This window comes from Engraulis encrasicolus, chromosome 18, assembly GCF_034702125.1.
Source record: "Engraulis encrasicolus isolate BLACKSEA-1 chromosome 18, IST_EnEncr_1.0, whole genome shotgun sequence".
Lineage (NCBI taxonomy): Eukaryota > Metazoa > Chordata > Actinopteri > Clupeiformes > Engraulidae > Engraulis > Engraulis encrasicolus.
The window spans coordinates 92,501-114,462 of NC_085874.1; the positions used below are offsets into that span (position 1 = coordinate 92,501).

Genomic DNA, 21,962 nt, shown 5'->3' on the forward strand with positions numbered 1-21,962 from the left:
AGATGCTGCCCATAAACAAACTTGGCTCTGTGTGTGTGTGTGTGTGTGTGTGTGTGTGTGTGTGTGTGTGTGTGTGTGTGTGTGTGTGTGTGTGTGTGTGTGTGTGTGTGTGTGTGTGTGTGTGTGTGTGTGTGTGTGTGTGTGTGTGTGTGTGTGTGTTTGTGTTTGTGTGTGTGTGTGTGTGTGTGTGTGTTTGTGTTTGTGTGTGTGTGTGTGCATACCTGCTCCAGTAGGGTGGTTTGTAGGTGTGTGTATTTCAGGTGTGTGTGCAAAGTCTTGATCTGTTTCTTCATTGCCTGGAGATCATCCAGCGATGGGGGACCCTCATTCCATATCACACACTCCTGCTGAACCTACACACACATACACACGCACACACATAAGCTTATATCCTTACATCACTACACGCACTCCTGCTGAACCTACGGACACACACACACACGCACACTAGGGCTGTAACAATACACCCAACTCACAGTTCGAATCATGTCGCTATGTTTGACCTACGGTTCGATACACGCCACTTTTTTTAAATAGTATTTTTTTAAATCAATTAATAAAGCTTATTTCACGTTACTAACGTTATAAATAAAATAATTCTAATAGGTTATATGTACAATATGTTAAAACTGAACTGACTACCACCTCATATCATGCAGTAGTTTTGCTGTTTTATGGCGCTGCGCATCACGATTTCTCGGTTCGACACAATATCGTTACAATCCTAACACACACACTCACACACTTACAACTTTTCGACCAAAACACACAAACGTGTTGCACCCACAAATACACATCCCACAACACACACACGCAGCAATGGAGGACCCGAGACACAAACAGACAACAGACAAAACATGCGCACACGCACACGCACACCTCTGTGTAGAAGTTGAGCTTGTCTGAGATCTGTGTGAGCAGGCTGACTTCTGATTGGACGAGCTGCAGGAGACTCTGACGGATACTGGTGAACTCCTCACACTGCTCCTACACACACACACACACACAGGCACACACATGCACACAGGCGCATGTACGCACGCACACACACGCAGACACACACAGGAATCCCACTGTAACAATTGGCATTCGCTGGGACGGTATGTGTGAGTAAAGTGGGTAACACTTTACTTTACGGATCGCTAATAAGGTGTTCATTTCATAGTAATTTCTCAGTAATTTCAGTCTAATTTTATGGTAATAACTGCTTGTTATTAGTAATAACAGCAAAATAACCATATGGTTTCCAGTGCAATTACACTATAATTTCTCATTAATAACAGCAAAAAAACCATACAGTTTCCAGTGCAATTACGCTGTAGTTTCTAGTTAATAGTAGGCTAATGGAAACAGGTACTGTGTCATCATAGTAGTTAAGTGGTAGGTATGCCAGTAACTAAACGGTATCAGCCGAAGTAGTTTCATACTAATTAGGCTACATCAGGGCCGTAATGTGCAATATTTCCTCTTCCTATGTTATTGCATAGAAACGACCACCTAAGCATCCTTGTATTATTTCTGCTTAATTACCTTGGAAACAATTGAGTAGTTATATGGAAATAAGATAGAATCAGGGCCGTAAACTGCATTATAACCTATTCCAATCAATTTTATGGAAATTACATATTTTCTTGGCCTTAAAATGTCTTATTTCTTATTTCCACTCAATTACTTAGTTATTATCATTTTTAATACAATATAGACTAGCCTACTATGAAGTGATTCAAGTACACAGACAAACACATTGTGTGCAAAACTTTATTTATTTTCCAATCAGTTATGAGATTCATGTTCACTGATGTGAGGTTGTCAATCTGCCACCATCCGGAGGAAGTTCTGTGATGGTTACATTAGCCATTGGCATTCCTACCTGCACTGTTTTGTAGATTCTGAGCACGAGACTTCCCCCGAGTCCCCCCTCCCCCTTGGGCATCTGTGAAGCGCATCTCTCCTAGTCCTATCCCAACCTCTGCTTTGCAATGGATCTCGAATGTAATGGAATTGACACGTTCCGTGCGACGCTCTATAGGCTACACGTTTTGGTCGGTGATGAAAACAGTTATAAAGCCCTTCATGCACTTTCACTGGGACTTCTCGTGAGCACATCATTCTCTGAAATGTTTAACTTGACCCTCTGTAGCCTACTTGGAAATCCACCGCCATTTTTCAGCAGAGGTAAAAGCTAAAGTGATTTGATGCTACGATGCTGCGCATGCCATTGAGTCCCAAACAGTTAGGCTTGACTTCGCAACTGGGAATGAAACGGTTTTGCAAATGCAATGCCCTTTGTTGTGTTCACTGATATATTGGTAAAAATACAAAAAAACACAGAATTGTTCCTCGACAGCAACCAGCGTGAGTCAAGTGATTATTGGGAAGCATAACGTGATTGGGGACAACGACGGTGGGGACGAGAGCAAGCATTGTGCTGTTTATAACAAGTTCATTTACATAGGCTCTTCACAAATATTTTCAGCTTTGTTCAGTTTCATATTAGGCCTACTGGTATTTTGTAACATTAAGTAGGCCTATTTAAAATGAGCTAATATCATTTACTGACTAATTGCAGTAATTTTTTGTCTGACATTTTGTCCAGTCACATTTTATTTTGCCAGTCATTCATGCCAATGTCCGGCCACAGCTGGCTAACGGGAACCTTGCGGTTTACTCTCATGGCCGCAATTTGCACATCTGTGGTGTTCTTGGTTCGTGGGACTCTCACATTGGGAAACGAGATGACTGGTGAAAATAGGCGATGAAAGATTTTTTTGACCCTGTCCGTCAAACTGGTTTTCTTTTTTAGGCTATGATACATATCGCTATCGTGATATAAAATAATCCATATCGTGATATGCATTTTTTTCCATATCGCCCAGCCCTATTCAGAAGGAACCTGTTCATGCTCACCTGAGGTTTGCCAATGAACATCAAACTGGATTAGGATAGGATTGAGAGGTGCTGGAATCAGATGACACCAAAATCAAACTGTTTGGCATTAACACAACTCGATGTGTTTTGAGGAACAGAAATGCTGCCTATGATCCATGAAAGTGGTAACATTATGTTTTGAGGCTGTTTGTCTGGCCAAGACACAGGACAACTTCACATCGTCAAGAAATGGATGGAGGGAGACATGTAAATGTACAATGCTGCATGCCAACCTCTTTCCCGCCACCACTAGACTGAAGGTGGGTCATGGATTGGCCTCCCAATATGATAATAATCCCTAACATACAGCTCAAGCAATGAAGGAGTTGCTCAAGCAGAAGCATATTAAGGTCATGAAGTGGCCTAGAAAGTTTCCAAACATTAACCCTATAATAATCCCAGTGTTTCCCATACATTGAGGAAACTATGGCGGCTTTAAATTTGGCCGCCATACTTTACGAAAATGTAAAAAAAAAAAAATAATAACTTTTTGGAGTAAACACATCCTATAGACTCTATATTGGTTAGATAAGTAGTCCCACGGTAACACAGAATGAGGGGAAAGCATTAGGAAGTGACCATAAGGGTATTACAGTTGATTCATGTGTGCACACGTGTAACATCGGGTGAGTAACAGAACATGTGCGCAACGATGCGTTATGACACGCCGATATGCGAGGATGTTCGTCCAAATCGCTAGTCGCATGCATCATCGCTAACTGCGTTTACATCGCGTGCCGCGTGTAAGGGAAATGTTAGTTGTTGACATGTATGGAATTCACTTCAATTTGTGCTGTTTCTTGCTTCAGTTGTGGACAAAACGATTGGCCAAACTCACAATAGAAAGCCTTTGCTGTGCTACTGTTCCAGAGAGCTGAAAAAAAAACCTTCATAGAAGAAGTCACACTTAACAGGGGTGTTAACCAATCCAATGAGTTCTCTCATTGCTCTCTCTCTCTCTCTGTATCTCTCTGTATCTCTCTCTCTCTCTCTCTCTCTCTCTCTCTCTCTCTCTCTCTCTCTCTCTCTCTCTCTCTCTCTCTCTCTCTCTCTCTCTCTCTCATAGTAGCCTACTATTTACCCATAACAATACCCATATTATTATACCCATAACAATTACCCATATTCAGTGGCCTATACCACTGAAGGCATGATAATGCTTCATCATATTTTAGAAATAGGGCCTATGTGCCTTTTATATACCAAATGTTTATCATTTTGAAATTGTTTCAGTTGTTTATGACTTGTGTATGACTGAAATTATCTCTGCATACTATCAGTGCTGCATTGCTTTGTAAAGATAGGCTATTCAACCAGGGCTTTGAACCGGTTCAAGGAACGAAAACGAAAATCGGGAACTTTTTATATTTTACAGGGAACAGAAACGAAACCGGAAACGTTATTATTTTTTATGTTCTGGAACGGGAACACTTATTTAAAAATAATGGTAACCGGTTAATACCGGTTAATACCGTTCCTCAAACTAAAAAAGAAAGTAATTATTTTCCTGCGCACGTTACCATGACGGCTGAGGTTCACGTCCTGTGTGACATCAGACATTCTCTGACTGAATGGAGAGAGAGCTGTAGATTACAAAGTCTTCACTCCACATCTTAATTAAGAGAACCCACTGTCATACAAAAGGACAGAGTTTGCATTGCATTATTGTAAGACATTGCAGGGAAGCGCGAGTGAAGCGCACCGACAATGTTTGGCGTTATTGGGCATCCATGGCCGCTTCAAATATGCACAAACTCACAATGTCCGTCATAGCGCTCCCCGTGACCCAAGTCAGCGTGGAGCGCACATTTTCATCATTGAGGTTTATTCTCTGCTTCTCCGCTTAGGTCGTCCCTGAATGACAAAATTCTGGAGGATATTCTTTTCATCCGCTTGAATAAACAGTTTTGAATGTAGGCTGTCTCATTTGCACTTCCGTCTTTCTTGGTTAACGTCAGTTAGGCCTATGGGAAGTAATCAGCTGACAGGAACGAAATTAACCGTTCCGGGAACAATATTTTTTGGTTCTAACCGGTTCGGGAACGTCAATTTATTGGTGGAACTCAGAACCGGAAACGTTATAATTCTGTTTCTGTTCGGAACGGAACGTTTGGAAAAAATAATGGTTCAAAGCCCTGATTCAACACACTTTAAAAACACACTGAAAAGATACGGCCATAGTAGCCTACTGAAAACATTTTGTTCATAATAATGGTGATTAATAAATGGTGGTCTTGAATTTTCATACTGACATCCTTGAATTTGACTTGGTAGATCACGGCAGACCATCAACTTCAAAAGTAGATCTTGGTTAAAAAAAGGTTGGGCACCCCTGCTATAGAGAGAACCACAAGTGCTTGAAAGACAGGGATCAAAAGCCTAGTCAAGTTGTTGTAGTTTACTTGGGTTTGGGAGCAATATAAAAAAAACCTTCAGAGAAGGGACAGTTGGGATGAGTTTACTAACACTCCCTAGGCTTTGTTTTACAGTTGTAATGAGTTTGGTGACAGACCTTCATTGACACAGCAGATGAGACATCGGGCTGCATATAGAAATTAATGTGTAATGAATGTGAATATAGACATAAATGTGTAATATGTTGTTCAGCCCTTTTAATGGGAGGAATTTGGAAAAAAAACTGGCCCTGTGACCAGCACCCCTCATGTAGAATGTGTACGCCTACAGATATGTGTGGGGAAAAGGCATAGCCTACCCTCTAAGACCCTTTTTGTCTATGCGTTAACAATTTCACAGTGCTCTTAAATTCTTATCTCTGCTCCTATTTTGTTTTATTATTGTTTCCCAGACCCCTGCATGAGGGACGAATGAAACTGTGTTGTAAACAGAAATTATTCACTGTACCTGCATTTTTTTTTGACAATGACAATGTACTACTATTATACAAGTCATGGGTAAAATCTTATGTAGCCTTATTTCTCAAAATAAATGGCTGAAATATAGGCCCAGGCCTACAGTTTCTCCATGCGCCAATGTCATACTGTAGTCATTGTTTTGCCGTTTTGCATTTACGCTGCAAGAAAACACCCCGCCCCCCCCCCCCAAAAAAAAAGGCCCGTGTGAGAAGACCCCCCCCCCCCCGCCCCCGCCCCCCGGACAAAATAAACCTCGGCTGCCCCCATAGTTTCCAAAATTTCTGTGGGAAACACTGAATCCTGTGGAGGGAACAGAAGCTCCCATTTGCCAAGCTAGAGTCTTACAACTTAAATGATTTAGAGAAGATCAACAAAGAAAAGTGGACAAAAATCCCTTCCCTTCCCCACAAACATTGTCATTAACTGAAAGAAACATCCGAACTCTGTACAAGAAAACAAGGGCTTTGCCACCAAGTATTTTGTCTTCTTTGACTAGAGGGGCCAAATACTTATTTTCCTCAATGGAATAAAAAACAATTAAAATATATTCTTGAAAGTTATTTTCTGGATTTTCTTTTTGATATTCTGTCTCTCCATATTAGAACACATTTTATCATTAATATTATAGACTGACCATGTCTTTATTAGTGGGCAAACCAACAAAATCAGCAAGGGATCAAATACTTACTTCTCACTGTATGTGTTTATGGGAAATGTGTTTATGGGATTTTTCCATAAAGAGGAAGTTAAATGGTTTCCTTTGAGTCAGTGTCTTGCTTGTGGATTGTCAGGTAAGCACTTTGTCGTCAGCGATAGCAAGACTCTGAGTATGCTACTATGAGACTCTATGAGACCACTTTTGGGTTGGGCAGAGTAGCCTAATGGTTAGGGAGGTGGTCTTAAGATCAGAGGGTTGCAAGTTTGAATCCCCACCTTACTATCCCTGTAATTCCATCCATGGTTCAAAGTCCCTTGAGCAAGGGAAGGGACTGCAACCAATATCCTGTAAATAACTAAGCCACTGGATAAAAGTGCCATGTAAAGTATAAAGTATCTCTAATCTCACATCTACTCAACTCTACTTGATTTATGATGTCACATGTGGTGTTTGTTTTTCAGGGTCGACACTTATTGTGGAATTGAGAAGTTGATAAGTGTGTGTGTGCGGGGCACGCACATGTGTGTTCTCATGTGGGTGTACTCTCACCTGCTGTGTGTGTGAGGTCTTCACTTCTTGGTCCACAGCTCCTTCCGCCTGCAGTAGCAGAGTATCCAGGCGGCCACACACACCTGACACGCACATACACCCCTCCACACACATCTCCCCCTCCACACACAGCAGCTGCCACACACGCACGCGCAGGCAAACACACACACACACACACACATATTTTACTTCTTTATTTGGATTGACCGATATACATTCATCATGGCACAATCCAAATTTTGTCCTATACAGCACTAGAATCTTCTTTTCATAATGTCCTAAGGATAAAGGTGGCACCTGCGTTTCCATATGGAGACTCCCAATGATGCAAGATATTGAGCAAAATTTTGTGAATTGCTTTGCCCTTCTTTCTTCTTTTAGACCACACAAACATAGTTTATGTACATGGCCCAGACTACCAAAAATGACCACAATTACTTTACATGAGTAATTGCAGCTGTTTAAAGCAGTACACAGTGGTAGGTATTTCAGAAGCTTCGTTGAGTAGCATATATCCATATGTGAACCAAATGAACATCCACTTTCTATAATTATAACTTCTCTATTATTCTCATCAATCAATGTAAACACACACACACACACACACACACACGCACACACGCACACGCACACACACACACACCCACGCACACACACACACACACACCCACGCACACACACTTCAATATTCAGCATTCTTGTTTGTAAATGTATTACTGGTTAACACATTGAATCCCAGGCGTTGTTTGGAATTTTAGCTCTAGACTCCCAGCCAGTTTCATCATTTTTTGACATTCTTTGAACAGCCACTGAATATTTTGTCTTAGACCTACAGACACATGACAGAATCGAAAGCTCAGAATCTCAGCTTTCTACATGTGAAAACGGTATACTCCTACCTTTCTCCATTCCGAAGTTATACAACTTTAAGCGGTTACATTAGCTAAAAATAGTGTTCCCCCATTCAAACGGAGAAAAAGCCTTTTAGTCACGGGTGCGCTCTTCGACTCTCCAAGGTTAAATTGAGGACCTAAATGTATTTTCACGCCGGAAGAACAAGTCCAGTAACTTCTAAGTTAACTATTTCGATGAAAAAAAAACACCTGGACCTGCTAAAGTTCAGAGCCACATCATCTGAAGTGCTAGCTAATGTCACTTGATGGCAGTTTTCGTTCTGTGTGTAGAAAAAAAGCAGACGCGGCAAAGTAGTACTCACCCAAAATTACACTGTGTGCAGAATTACAAGCGGATTCCAAAAAAGTTGGGACACTTTGTATTTTGTGAATAAAATCCAAATGCTGGCAATTTCAAAACATTCAATATGTTAATAAGGTCGAGCATTATGTGCAGACAACATATCAATTGTTAAAGTCAAGCAGAAATATTGTTTTGAGGTAATTATGTCATCATTTAAAATTTGACCCATGCAACAAATCCCAAAAAAGTTGGGACAGGGCCAAAACATGTTGTAATAGTGGGATAATTCTAAAAATAACACTGGGAAGAATATTTTAAAAGGAACTATATTGACTGCCAGCATGAATGCACAAATAAAATACCATCACAGAGAGGCTGTGGCACTCAGTAGTGAAGATTTTGAGGGACTAATTACTTATCTATTACACAAAAAGATTTAGTTATCAAAATTGCAGGCATATAAGGCCAATTTCTGTAATATAGAGCTCTGTGTAATCATTGCATGAGTTATGAGATCATGACATATTCGTCGACAACAAACAAACTATGACACTTCAACAATGACAGCTCTCTAAAAAATGACCATAAACACAACACTTGATAAATGCACATGATGCAGACATTAAACTGTGTTGCAAGCGACAAAGCTCATTCTAGATGGACCTAAGAGACATGTGAAACTGTCCTCTGATTACAGAATGGAAAATATTGCATCCTTTTTTAAAATCATGGAGTCATGTACCCTCCAGGTTATATAGAAAATGAATACTTCAGCTTGATTTAGTGGTCAGTCTGAAATACAGCTTAATGATGGTAAGAGGGTGCAGAGGTGCCTTGGTTATGGTCTTCTTACTCATGTAGTGCATTAAAATAAATGATGAATAATATATACAGACTTTAAACAGCATATATAGCTACCAATGCATTATGTTTTGGAGCACCTCCTTTAGATATTGCCCCATAATGGTGGCAAATTTCAATCTCTACTATGTTCCAACAGTGTGGTTCCATCATATGAGTAAACAGGTCACAAAATAGTTTTCTTGCAGACAGGATATGCCACATATTAAGCATAACAAGAATGTAAACAAGTTGAAGAACACACCTATCAGTTGAGCTGCTGAAATCATGTCTCACACATCAAAATTCCTAATTTTTTAATAAAATGATGCTATCAGTCAAAGTATTTAACTGTTCAGTGTCATCCCTTGTGTTGTGTTTAGTCTTATCCAATATAAAAAGCATTTTATTGGCCCCGTCCCAGCTTTTTTGGGATTTGTTGCTAGGGTGAAATTTTAAATGATGACATAATTACCTCAAAACAATATGTCTGCTTGACTTGAACAAATGATATGTTATCTGTACATAATGCTCTCCCTTATTAACATATTGAATGTTTTGAAAATGCCAGAATTTTGATTTTATTCACAAAATACAAAGTGTCCCAACTTTTTTGGAATCCGCTTTGTATTAGGCAAACATGTTTTTTGACCATTTTGTCTTTTTATGCATATTTTCCAACAGCAATCTATATGAACATGAAAACCTATTTGATTTAAGCATTCCAGGTCATGTATATTTGTAAAATAGATGTGAGGGGTGTGGTCGAAGGTGCCCAACACCTTATATCAGGTGTGCATAATTATTAGGCAACTTTGTTTTCTTCTGGGAAAATGGGCCACAAAATAGATCTAACAAACTCTGAAATGTCTATAAACAATTTTGAAGTGTTCTAGAGGGATGTGGCTGTCTTCAAATTTGCAAGATGTTGGTCACGTTCGCACAGAACTATCAGATGCACCGTTACAAAGTCATCAGCCTCTTAAGAAATGTCACTGCCAAACATTGAGAAGAATTTAATGTGAAACTACAAAAAAAATATTACCATGCAGTGCTATCATATTCCAGAGCAGAAACCAACACAGAGTGTCCAGAAAAACAGGGTATTGAGCGCTCAGAGACATGGCCAAGGTAAGAAGGGATGACACCAGACAACCATTCAACAAGTTAATTAAGTCAAAATGGGGGCAAAAATACCTGGGGACAAAATTTTCAAAGGTTTTATGGACTTGGGAAAGTGACCCTTGACAGACAGGGTGGATGAACCCATGGCTGGATCTTTTAGAGGGAGAAAATTGCATCAATGGTATTTATGCAGTAATCAGGAGTGTGCACATTACTGATCTAGCCATAGGCTCATCAACCTGGTCCATTAACAGTCACTTTCACTAGTTCATAAAACCATTGAAAAAACTGTCTAAAGACATTTCTTGACCCAGTCTTGACTTAAGTTACTTGTTGAGTGGTCTTCAGGTTTCAGCCTGTTTTACCTTGGCCTACCTTGAGTGCTGAATACAATGTTCTTGTGGACAGTCGATGTAGGTTTCAGTTCTGGAATACACCAGCACTGCATGGTAATAGTTTTGTGGTAGTTTCATCTTCAATTCTTCTCAATCTGGCAGTTACTTTGTGAGCACATGTCATGTGACACTGATGGCTTGTAATGGTGCATTAGATTGATTTGACCAATATTTCAAGACAGCCACACCCCTCTAGAAGACTTCAAAATTGTTTATAGTCTTTACAGAGTTTGTTAGATCCCCTTTGTGGCTCATTTTCCCAGAGTAAAACAAAGTTGTCTAATAATTATGCACACTGATTTTGCCCTGATATAGGGTATTGAGCTCCTTCGATCACGCTGTCTCTTATTATACCAATATGCATGACCTGGAATGCTTAAATCCAATAGGTGTTCATGTCCATAAAGGGTGGTGGCGGACAATATGCATAAAATGGATATTGTCAAAAAACGTATTTGCCTAATAATTCTGCACACAGTGTACTTCCTTCTGCTGTATTACATCCTGTTTTTCATTACAACCTTCCATTTTACACCCATGGGAAAACTACTTGTCTTTCCATAGGCATATATTCAGGTTATGCACTGAGAGGACATGTTTTGATTGTCTAGGAAGTAACTTTGGCACAGGTGACGTGACGTGACGTGCTGTGCTGTAATAAGCTCATACGGTGTGTGAGAAAATGCACAGTATCCAATTCCAAATCTTTGTAGAACTTTTGACTTTGTAGGTGTTTTCGTGATCTATGTTAGTTCTGACAGTTCTGCTCATCACATAATTACAAAAATCACAGAGAATGTGCATTAAAATGTGTAGATTGAGAATCCATTAAAAAAACTGAAAAACGTATTTTTTATATATTGGGAGCCAAAGCATGGGAGGCAAAAACGTATTTTTATGTGACTTGCTTGTCAATGTGTTAAAAACAAAAGATACCAGATACTAGATATCAGTAAGGTTGCCACCTGTCTGACCAACTCAATCAACCTTTTTCTTAACAATGGCATCCTTCATTCAGTGACCAGGGGAAAAAAAATCCAGGACAGACCATTAAAATCCAGGACAATCAAGGACAACTGGGACAGATGGCAACACTAGATACTTACCTGTTGTTGTTGTCCGTATAGATGTGTGAGAGTGTGTTGTGTGTGTGTGTGTGTGTGTGTGTGTGTGTGTGTGTGTGTGTGTGTGTGTGTGTGTGTGTGTGTGTGTGTGTGTGTGTGTGTGTGTGTGTCTGTTACTTGTTGTAGATGTATAGGTGTGTGTGTGTGTGTGTGTGTGTGTGTGTGTGTGTGTGTGTGTGTGTGTGTGTGTGTGTGTGTGTGTGTGTGTGTGTGTGTGTGTGTGTGTGTGTGTGTGTGTGTGTGTGATCTTGTGACAGTAGTGTGTGTGTGTGTGTCTTGTGGCAGTAGTGTTTGTGTGTGTGTGTTTGTGTGTGTGTGTGTGTCTTGTGGCAGTAGTGTTTGTGTGTGTGTGTGTGTGTTTGTGTGTGTGTGTGTGTCTTGTGGCAGTAGTGTTTGTGTGTGTGTGTTTGTGTGTGTCTTGTGGCAGTAGTGTGTGTGTGTGTGTGTGTGTGTGTGTGTGTGTGTGTGTGTGTGTGTGTGTGTGTGTGTGTGTGTGTATTACCTGTTGGAGATGTCCGTATAGTTGTGCGAGTGTGTGCTGTGTGTGTTGTCGTATGGCAGTTGTTTGTTTCTGCTGGTTGCTGCTCCACTCTCCCAGCTGCTCCACTGTCTCCATCTTTCCCTGTGGGTCACCGCACACCACTGCATCCTCTAACGCACACACACCACACACACACACCAGCACCTCCTAACATACACACACACACACACACACCAAATATGCACATTAGCATTAACACACACCTGTGTTTGACTACTTTGAGTGTGTGTGTGCGCGCGCTAATGGATAAGTGACTTTTCTGCAGGTGGTGGTGTAATGAGCATCACCGTAAGGAGCAGAGTGTGACAGAAGTTTGAGTTTGGGGACGAGTGTGTGGATGAGAGTGTATTGCATGATGATCATTCTGTGTGCATAGCTGTGTGTGTGATGAATGTGTGAGGCTAAATGAATGTGTGTGTGTGTGTGTGTGTGTGTGTGTGTGTGTGTGTGTGTGTGTGTGTGTGTGTGTGTGTGTGTGTGTGTGTGTGTGTGTGTGTGTGTGTGTGTGTGTGTGTGTGCGCGTGTGTTGTGAGATTACACCATCTGGCTTTTCTTCATTCTCCTCACGTTTGAAGAAAGCTCTTAAATCATGGAAGATTACCACACACGCACGTACGCACGCACACACACAGACACACACACTCAAATACACAAACACACAAACAAACACACACACACGCACACGCACACGCACACGCACACGCACACGCACACGCACACGCACACGCACACACACACACACACACACACACACACACACACACACACACACACACACACCTCCTAAATCTTTGCAGTTTTGCCCAAAACAAGCGTGAGAACGTTCCAATCTATACCATAAAGGGAATACATCTAAATCTGAGCTTCTGGACTTCAATGTTGTTGTTCATTTTGAGTTTCCAGTGTGAGCCATCACCAGCAGTAAATGGTTAGAGAGTGGGGGAGGGGTGGCACCATCGGCATCGCCAGACCTTTTATACCGGGTCATGTGCCCCTGCATTGAGCTGTGGTGCCCCGGTATGAGTGCATAAAAAAATGAAATAAAAAAGGATACCTTGGAATTTAGCTCAAGTTTAGCATCCAAATCTACAGAATATGCACAAAATAGCACAGACGCACTACTTGCAATAATATTGTAATTAATTTGCCTATTGTAGGCTATTCAGTCCATATAGTGCCACATGACCAGTAACGGTAATTTATTCACTAAATCACGTCTCCAATGAAGATTCCAAGCATGCCAGAAAGCTCAAGTCCGCAGTCTTCAATGGGGGGGCAGTTCAATGAGCGAGTGCTTCTTCTACTCAGTGTCATCAGTTTTGGCTTTGTTTCAGCAGGAATATACATTTAATGTTTGCCTAATTTCATCCATTTGTGTGCATCATTCAAGTTTTGTGAGTAGGCCTACTATTTGTCAGTTTTTTTAAGTCCAAATGTCCGTTTTGGTAGTGTTGAGAATAATGTAGACCACTGGTCTCCAAACAATGGCCCGCGGGCCAACTGCGGCCCGCGGGCAGCAAACTTGTGGCCCGCCATGAGGTCCTTAAAAATGAAACCATAAATGCGCCTATTTGTGGTCATGCGCGATTTGCGATCACAAAAACGTCAGTGATCTCTCCTAAGCATTCACAAACTGTTAGTATAAGATTTAAATGTCTCATGACAGACATTGACAATGAGGGAAAATGGTGAAGTGCAATCTGTTGTATGCTAGACATCTAGACAAGCCGTTATTTATCATTGCGTTTACCTCGGACATCATACCATTCGCAATTGTTCGGTATCGAAACACTCTCCTCTCTACTGGTTGAAAATGAGGACAATTCTCTCCTTCCCTATTTTTATGTATTTAGGAGGCCAGATACATTTTGTCTTTTGTTTACTCACATTTATTTGAAGTTTGGTTGACAATTATCCCGTATTTGGAAGTATCATTTATGCAAGGTAGTAGCCTACATGTAGAGACGTTAACGCAATTCAAGCTCCAGAGAACAGTCGTTACCAAAAGAAGGGAGGACAAAAACTAAACCAGTTCCTTAAAAATGTCTTGGAAATATAGAGCCAGGTAGAAGATTTGCTGAGTATTCCTGAAGGTCAACGTTGCCTGGGTGCAGCCTGCGCGCCGCGGTGAGCCGCGCCCTTTCTTTTAAACCTGGAGAGTCATGAGGCGCGAAGCGCACAGTTATTGCCAAGTCGTCAGAGTTTTCTCTATTCTCTTCTGTTTGCAGATGTAAACGATTCTCCTTTGCTTCTATTGTATGTCTTTGTTATATCAGCTTTGCTTTGTCTTGCACTCGTAATAGGCTATTCAAGGTCTGGCTGACCGAATCTGTATTTCTGTATCTGTAGTCCTATCGCATTCCTAATTTAGCCTATCTGAGAGCAAGCACGCGTGCATCTGAGAACAGCAGGCTACCTTGCTCCACCCTACCCCTAACCCGAATTTCAGAAATGTCCAGGAAACATACGTAGGCTAGTGGTTAGGCAGAATAGGGTTTAATATTCCTGATGGCCCACCTCATCTCCCCGACAGCCCCGGCGGTGAACGCGTTTCCCTCTGTTCAACCAAAAGAGTCTTGCGCGCTCAGTTATGCAGTTAGAGCACTCTGTCCTCTGTTAAATGTGGACGATTCTCCTCCCCTGCACTATTTTTGTGTATTTGTGATATCACCCTCTTTGCATATTAGCTTGCTTACTGTAGTAGAATATTCTAAATTTGGATGATATTTTCCCCCCGTAGTTTGGTAGGGGCGCGTTATGCGAGATCAGTTGAGCAGAGAATGCATGATACATCGGGAATGCGTTGGAGGAAAACTAATATGATTTTCGAAAACGACCACAATAAAGGAATATATAGACTTCCTGGAAACTAACTATTTCATCTGCCTTGGTGCCACCTCTGGCATGGGCTTGCGTCTTTTCTGTTCAGGCAGAGGTGAGATGCAGCGCACGAGTTCAATGAGATTTAATCGCTATGGAAATGACTTTTGTTCCTCGACCGAATTGGGATTTTAGCACACATATTGACCTATATTTGTTTTAGGTCTTCTCATGTAGCCTAAATCTCTCTCTACCTCCATCCCTCCGTGACTGAAGTGGCTCTGCTGGAGAGCACGTTCAGCAGTTGAACATGCATTCAGCAGTTCCTCCCTGGCACTATATTGCAACAGCTAATACTAATATTTTAATATTTCAAGTCAAGTCAAGTCAAGTCAAGTAGGTTTTATTGTCAATTTCTTTACATGCACTGGTCATACAAAGAATTTGAAATTACATTTCTTGCTTTCCCATACAGACATAGACTAATCTAGGTAAGGACATAGACAGTATAGACATAGACAGTACTTATACATGGACTTAAGACAGTATGGACATAGACAGTGCTCATACAGACATTTAAAGTGCAAGACTGGACAACAGAAGACTTGTAGAGGACATACATTAAGAGGTATTGTTGTGCTTTTGTGCTTTTCCTAAAAAGTCCTTTATAGCGTTCTGACATGGTAATAGTAGCATTTTGAAGAAAAATAAATATTAAAAAGGTCTGTCAAGTACACCAGCAGCAGTATGTGTGTGTGTGTGTGTGTGTGTGTGTGTGTGTGTGTGTGTGTGTGTGTGTGTGTGTGTGTGTGTGTGTGTGTGTATGTGTTTAGTGCAGGTAGAAGGTGCGGTGTGCGTCTGTGTGTGTGTTCGTGTGTCTGTGTGTGTGTGTGTGTTTGTGTGTGTGTGTGTGTGTGTGTGTGTGTGTGTCAGTGTGTGTATGTTTGGGTTTAGTGCAGAAAGTGCAGTGTGCTTGTGTGTGTGTGTGTGTGTGTGTGTGTGTGTGTGTGTGTGTGTGTGTGTGTGTGTGTGTGTGTGTGTGTGTGTGTGTGTGTGTGTGTGTGTGTGTGTGCATGTTTTGAGTTAGTGCAGGTTGAAAGTTCAGTCACAAGTATAGTAGTGCAGGTGGAATGTTCAGTCGCAGATATGGTGGTGGGGGATGGGGGGGGGGGTTGTCAGTGGCCTTGCTGGCTAGAGGCTGACAGTGGAGGGAGAGTGGGTTGAGTGTTCAGCAGTGTTTCTATTATTTATTTTTATTTGTATTATTATTATTTATTTTTTTATTATTATTATTTCATTTATTTATTTATTTTTTTTGGGGGGGTCTGGCCCGCGGCCTCGCTAGCTCTACATTATTTGGCCCTTGGGAAAAGTTAATTGGAGACCACTGATGTAGACCCTTCCTGTGACTTTGTTAGGAATTTTCAGTTTCAGAGTTATTTTGAGTCTTAATTGTTCTTTAGAATGTGTGAATTGCCGTTTTTGTGTTACTTTTGTCGAAATTCCGTCCAGTGTTTTATACAGAGAAGTTTAGCACTCTTGATGGCCATAGTCTCCATTGTTAGGCGTCAGACACACCAAGGCCAAACGGAACGGAAGCGAGACGGCCGGTGTGTTCTACTCTGCCTTTCACACTGACAGTGTCGGCGTGCGCAGCCAATGAAAGTATGCATAATTAATTAAGTAAGAAAAAATTAGGCTACTTATTGAGAAACAAGCTAGTTAACACATTGAGTACCGACGACGTAATAATGCGTTTTTCACGCCCATGCGTTGTATACCAAAACGTAAAAATACGTTTTTGCATTTAAATATCATATTTTGAATCTACACCCTTCAATGGACAATATATGTGATTTTGGTAGCTCTGTGATGGACATAAATGACAACATTTGCAGTCAAAAGTTGTTTGATTGTTATGATGTTTGAGTGTTATGATTTGGATATTTTAATTTAACTTACCAAGATGTCTAGATGCCAACCCATGTCGCCTACCGTAGACTATCTGTAATAGGCTCCTAATGATCGCGCTGCCTGCATTGATTTCCCTAGTACGGTCACTGTAGCATGTGTTGTCTCTGACTTCACGCAATAGGTAAACACAGAGACCATTGTATATCGTGCCTGGAGTATCTTGAACTTTCTGGACTTGCTAGACCTTTACCAGATCCTTGGATCCAAATGGCACCCGAGATGTGATTGGAGTAATGCGCTCCGATTTGGACGTTTGTTCGCCAAAAAGACAAGTTTCTGTGTCTTCCTGTAGCCTATGTGAGAAGCCAGAAGCTAGCATGGCTGCATATCATATGGATCGGATGGGCTAGGCTACATCAAAGCATCATATCATTTGGATTTGTTGTCAATGTTGGGCTATTATTTCGGGAGTCATCGGGAGCTATTTTAGCAAATGTCTCACCCTCTGCATGTGTGCAAAGAGTTTGTGTTCAGTCCACGTGAAAAACGGGGATTTCAAAGGGCATCGATTGCCGGTGTCGTAGTGTGACAGAGCAGGAGGTGTGCTGCCGTATCCGTGAATCGTGCTATGTTGTTGTTTCCGATCGGTAGTGTGTATTGTGTCTGACTTCACGCAATAGGTAAACACAGAGACCATTGTATATCGTGTCAGGAGTATCTTGAACTTTCTGGGCTTGCTACCTTTACCAGATCCTTGGATCAAAATGGCACCCGAATTGTAATTGGAGTAATGCGCTCCGATTTGGAAGTTTGATCGCCAACCAGATAAGTTTATTTGATTATTCACCCCCATGTTGAACTGTCTTCCTGTATGTGAAAAGCCAGAAGCTAGCATAGATGGCTACATATGGATCGGATGGGCTACATCTAAGCATCATATCATTGGGATTTGTTGTCAATGTTGGGCTATTATTTCGGGAGTCATCGGGAACTATTTTAGCAAATGTCCGACCTTCTGCATGTGTGCAAAGAGTTTGTGTTCAGTCTGTGTGAAAAACGTGGATTTCGAAGGGCTTTGATTGCCGGTGTCGTAGTGGTATAGAGCAGGAGGTGTGTCTTGACGAGCAGGAAGATGCGTGTCAGAGCTAACCTTGCACCAAATTGTGATTAAAACCAACTCGTCCCCTTTCAAACTCGTCACATTCTGAAGAAGCGCACCCTTCACAAAAACCTCAATATCTCTGATTGTAGCTGAATTCCATGGATACCCGCTTCGGTGTAGCGTGGGTTTACTCGGCAATAAAAGCTCGTAGAGACGCACAGTTTTCACCTACTAAGAGGGCAGCGTCTCCACTTTCAAACGAGTCATAACATATTTCAGTGGCCCTATCACATAATACGCTGTGAGTCTACAAAAAACGTCAAAAAAGGGCTTAGAACACTGGTATTCTACGACATAATTCCGTGAGCACCGCCGGTATTCAATGTGTTAAGATACATTGAATAAAACCTGAATTATTTGCGTTTTATTATGCTATTTTTGCAATTTGTTATGCTTTTCTAAAACAAACAACTGCAAACTGCAACTGCTCGCACACTCTGCAAGCTCACATTACTTTTTCTGTGCCCTGCTGTACCCCTGTATAGTATTGGGCCAGCTGACGCCCCTGGGTGGCACCTGGGAAGCAGAGGGTTACAGGTTCGAATTCTAACCCTACTGTACTAGTAGTATGAGCAGTGTGCGGCCCGTGGCCTCCACAGGGTTGCAGGTTTGAGACTTAACCTTAGCAGCTTGTGGTGTCTGCCTGTGCCCCTCTTCCGCTTCCATGGCCCCGTGAACGAAGTTTCAGAGAAATTAGAATAGAGGAGAAGCTTCAGTCTGATTGGTTCCCATTGTGGCCAGTTAGCTTTGTAGTTCCTCTTGGGTGTCCACTAGTTGGCGAACGTTGGCAAGTGGAAACAGAGTGGAAAATGTATGTAATGGAAAAGGGAGCCCATAGGTCTAAATGCGAAATAAATTGCTACTGCAATTTCCAGTTACAAATCTCATCAACAAAATATTCCTGGTAAGCATTATGGTTGATGTTATACACTCACCGGCCACTTAACTCATTAGCTGCCAGCCATTTTCATAAGAGTAACTCGGAGTGCCAGAGATTTTTTTTTAGCATTTTGGGCGTTTTTTGGAGGCTCACAGAAAATTGAGTTCTGTGTCTATGTCAACACCATACCTATCAAAACACAGATTAGACGCTCATCTGTCATCAGAAAAAAAAACGGTGTCTCTCTACCCCTTTCCATTCTTTCATAATCATCTGTTGAAATTAAGTGGAATTCGCCAAAATGCTGCTTTCTAGCCAAAAAGCTGAGAAAACGCCATTTGAAGTAGAACTATAACTGCAAACGTTTTTGCCCATAATGGCATCGTCCTAACAACTCCAAACCTATCAGATGCTATTACAGAGTCTTCTGTCATCTGTAGCCTGAACAAAAGATCGTTTGTATGACCTTTTCAACCTAATATACTGAAATATAACGGGGGTGGACTCGAAAACAATGGTGTTTTGGTTTAGTTGCTGGCGCGCAGAATGGATCATGACAGCAGGTGCCCCTAACTCCGGGAACTCCCTCCCTCTCCCTCTCCCTCTCCCTCTCCCTCTCCCTCCCCCTCTGATCGTGCTCTCTCTCCCCTCGTTGGAGAACGAATCACAGCTGGTTTATTTCCTCCAGAAATAGTACCGTGTGTTGTGTCTTGTGGGGGAGGGAGGCAGGTAGGCAGGCAGCTCCGCTTAGCGTAGCTTGCTGCAGCTTCTTTGGCAGAGCGGACAATTTGCAGATTGATGATTACTGTAATCATGGTTCTGCTATAGTGATCTTGTCATATATTGTTCAATGAATTTTCTTTTGATAAGTACTGATCACATATCCAACATTTCACAAGCCGATTGGAGTGGTGAAGGCTAGCTGGTCTGAGGCTAAGTGCAATGCTTTCTCATGTGAGCTGACTGCATCTGACCAGACACAAAGGCTACTCTGTTCCAAGAATCTGCAACCCCCCTGTCTTTTTTGATGATACAGTAAGCTGATCATACTATACAGATCCATAAAAATAACTGTAGAATGAGTAAAAATAGTTGACTTACCAAGGCTCCTTTATTTAGGCTTAGTTGTAAGTTGTTAGCGATTTCGTGTTAGCTAGCTAGCTAGCTAGCGTAGCAAAATTTGTAGCCAATCATTCCCAACATCACCACTAGTCCTGTGCATTCTCCTGTTAGATGATATTTTGTAAGCATCATCCTGATGTTGTGTAGGCTGATCACATTATCCAAAATGAAAGGTTGCCACACAGATCATCTCATGGTGTATTTTGGGCAAGCTAGCTACAATGCCTTCTAGCTAGATATCAACAGTGGGTTGTATTTTGGTCATGAGAGGAAGGGTTTTTTTTGGTCAGGCTCTGACACTAAAATTAGTAGCCTACCTGTGTTAAAATCAGAGGGCAAGAAAGTAGACTACTGTCACAGGTGCTTTACTTTCAAAAATGATTTTGCTATGCTACTTTTGAGATTATAATAGTAAAAAAGGGGTGTTTTTGTCTTGACATTTCCTCCTGGTCTGAACTAAAGCCCTGCCTTGACTGTTCCTAGGGACACTTCTGCCACCTACAGGAACAGTTAGAAAATGCCTAGAGGCTTGAAATTTATACAGAAGATAGGTCAGACCGTCCTCGAGGCCTGGCTGTAAAAAAACGCAATTATCGGCGAACAACGTCGAAGGCAGGGGGCGTCACTATTCGAAATGACGTCATTCGACGGCCAAGGCAGCCAATGAGTTAATTAGGAACACCTCTCTACTGCCTTCAGAACTGCCTGAATTGTCTGCAACAATACTCGGGTAGGCTGTGCCATTCCAACAGAGATAAATTGGTATTAAGTGGCCCAAATTGTGCTAAGAAAATATTTTCATGCCATTATATCTCCAGCCTGAAACATTGATGTAAGGCAGGGTTGACCCATGTTTTCATGCTGTTGACGCCAAATTCGGACCATTCTACCTGAGTGTTGCAGTAGATATCAAGACTCATCAGACAAGGCAACATTTTTCCGTTTATGGTGAGCCTGGCAAAATTCCTGCTTCATTTTCCTGGTCTTAGTCGACAGGACTGGGACCAAATGTGTTTTTTTGCTGTAGTAGCCCATTCGCCTCAAGATTTGATGTGCTGTGTAATCGGGGATTTTCTTATGCATACCTCAGTTGTAATGTGTGGTTATCTGACTTAATGTTGCATTTGTATCAGATCCAACCAGTCTGGACATTATCCTCAGACCTCTGCCATTAACAAGGCATTTCTGCCCACAGAATCACTGCTCTCTGTATATATATATTTTTCTTTTTTGCACCATTCTTTGTAAACCCTAGAGATGGTTATGTGTGAATATCCCAGTAGATCAGTCTTTTCTGAAATATCAAGCCTTTTGGCACCAACAGCCATGCCATGTTCAAAGTCATTTAAATAGCCATTCTTCCCCATTATGATGCCCGGTTTGAACTGCATAAGATCATCTCGACCATGTCTACGTGCACAAATACATAGAGTTGCCACTATGTGATTGGCTGATGAGAAGTTTGCCTCTATGGACAGTTGTAACAGATGTTGCTAATGAAGTGGCTGGTGAGTGTATAATAAGCTGTATTGTCAAAAATTTCAGGTGTTTAGTTTTTCCAGCAGGGCAGAAGATTTTGTCCTGTACTCGATAGCATCCCGCTAATGTTTATGGGTTTGGCCTCATAAATTGAGCTTCGTGACCCAGTGTATAATAATCTAGCGCCGCAAAAATATCGAAATGGTACTCAAATGAGGTCTTATTTCTAGCTTCGAACAGAATATTAATATTTCAGGGCAAAGCATTATACAACAACACAAAAAATATAATAGTAGAAAACTCCATTGACACCCATTCATTTTTCACTTGGTCTTGGGTTAGGGTTAGCCAGTTG

The 21,962-nt window shown here is 41.5% G+C and overlaps 1 protein-coding gene across 5 annotated transcripts in view; it reads right to left on the reverse strand.

Moving 5' to 3' along the window:
* Positions 1-21,962, reverse strand: part of LOC134468808 (serine/threonine-protein kinase 31-like) — a 112,147-nt gene that overhangs the window by 35,272 nt on the left and 54,913 nt on the right. For 4 of the 5 annotated variants that reach the window (XM_063222683.1, XM_063222681.1, XM_063222684.1 and 1 more), the window contains 4 exons: positions 12,192-12,377; positions 7,009-7,143; positions 880-987; positions 222-353 (listed from right to left, as the gene is read on the reverse strand). In XM_063222683.1, the coding sequence (XP_063078753.1) occupies positions 222-353; positions 880-987; positions 7,009-7,143; positions 12,192-12,377 (561 nt within the window). The remainder of the gene's footprint in view (positions 1-221; positions 354-879; positions 988-7,008; positions 7,144-12,191; positions 12,378-21,962) is intronic. The other variant, XM_063222682.1, reaches the window with a different exon arrangement.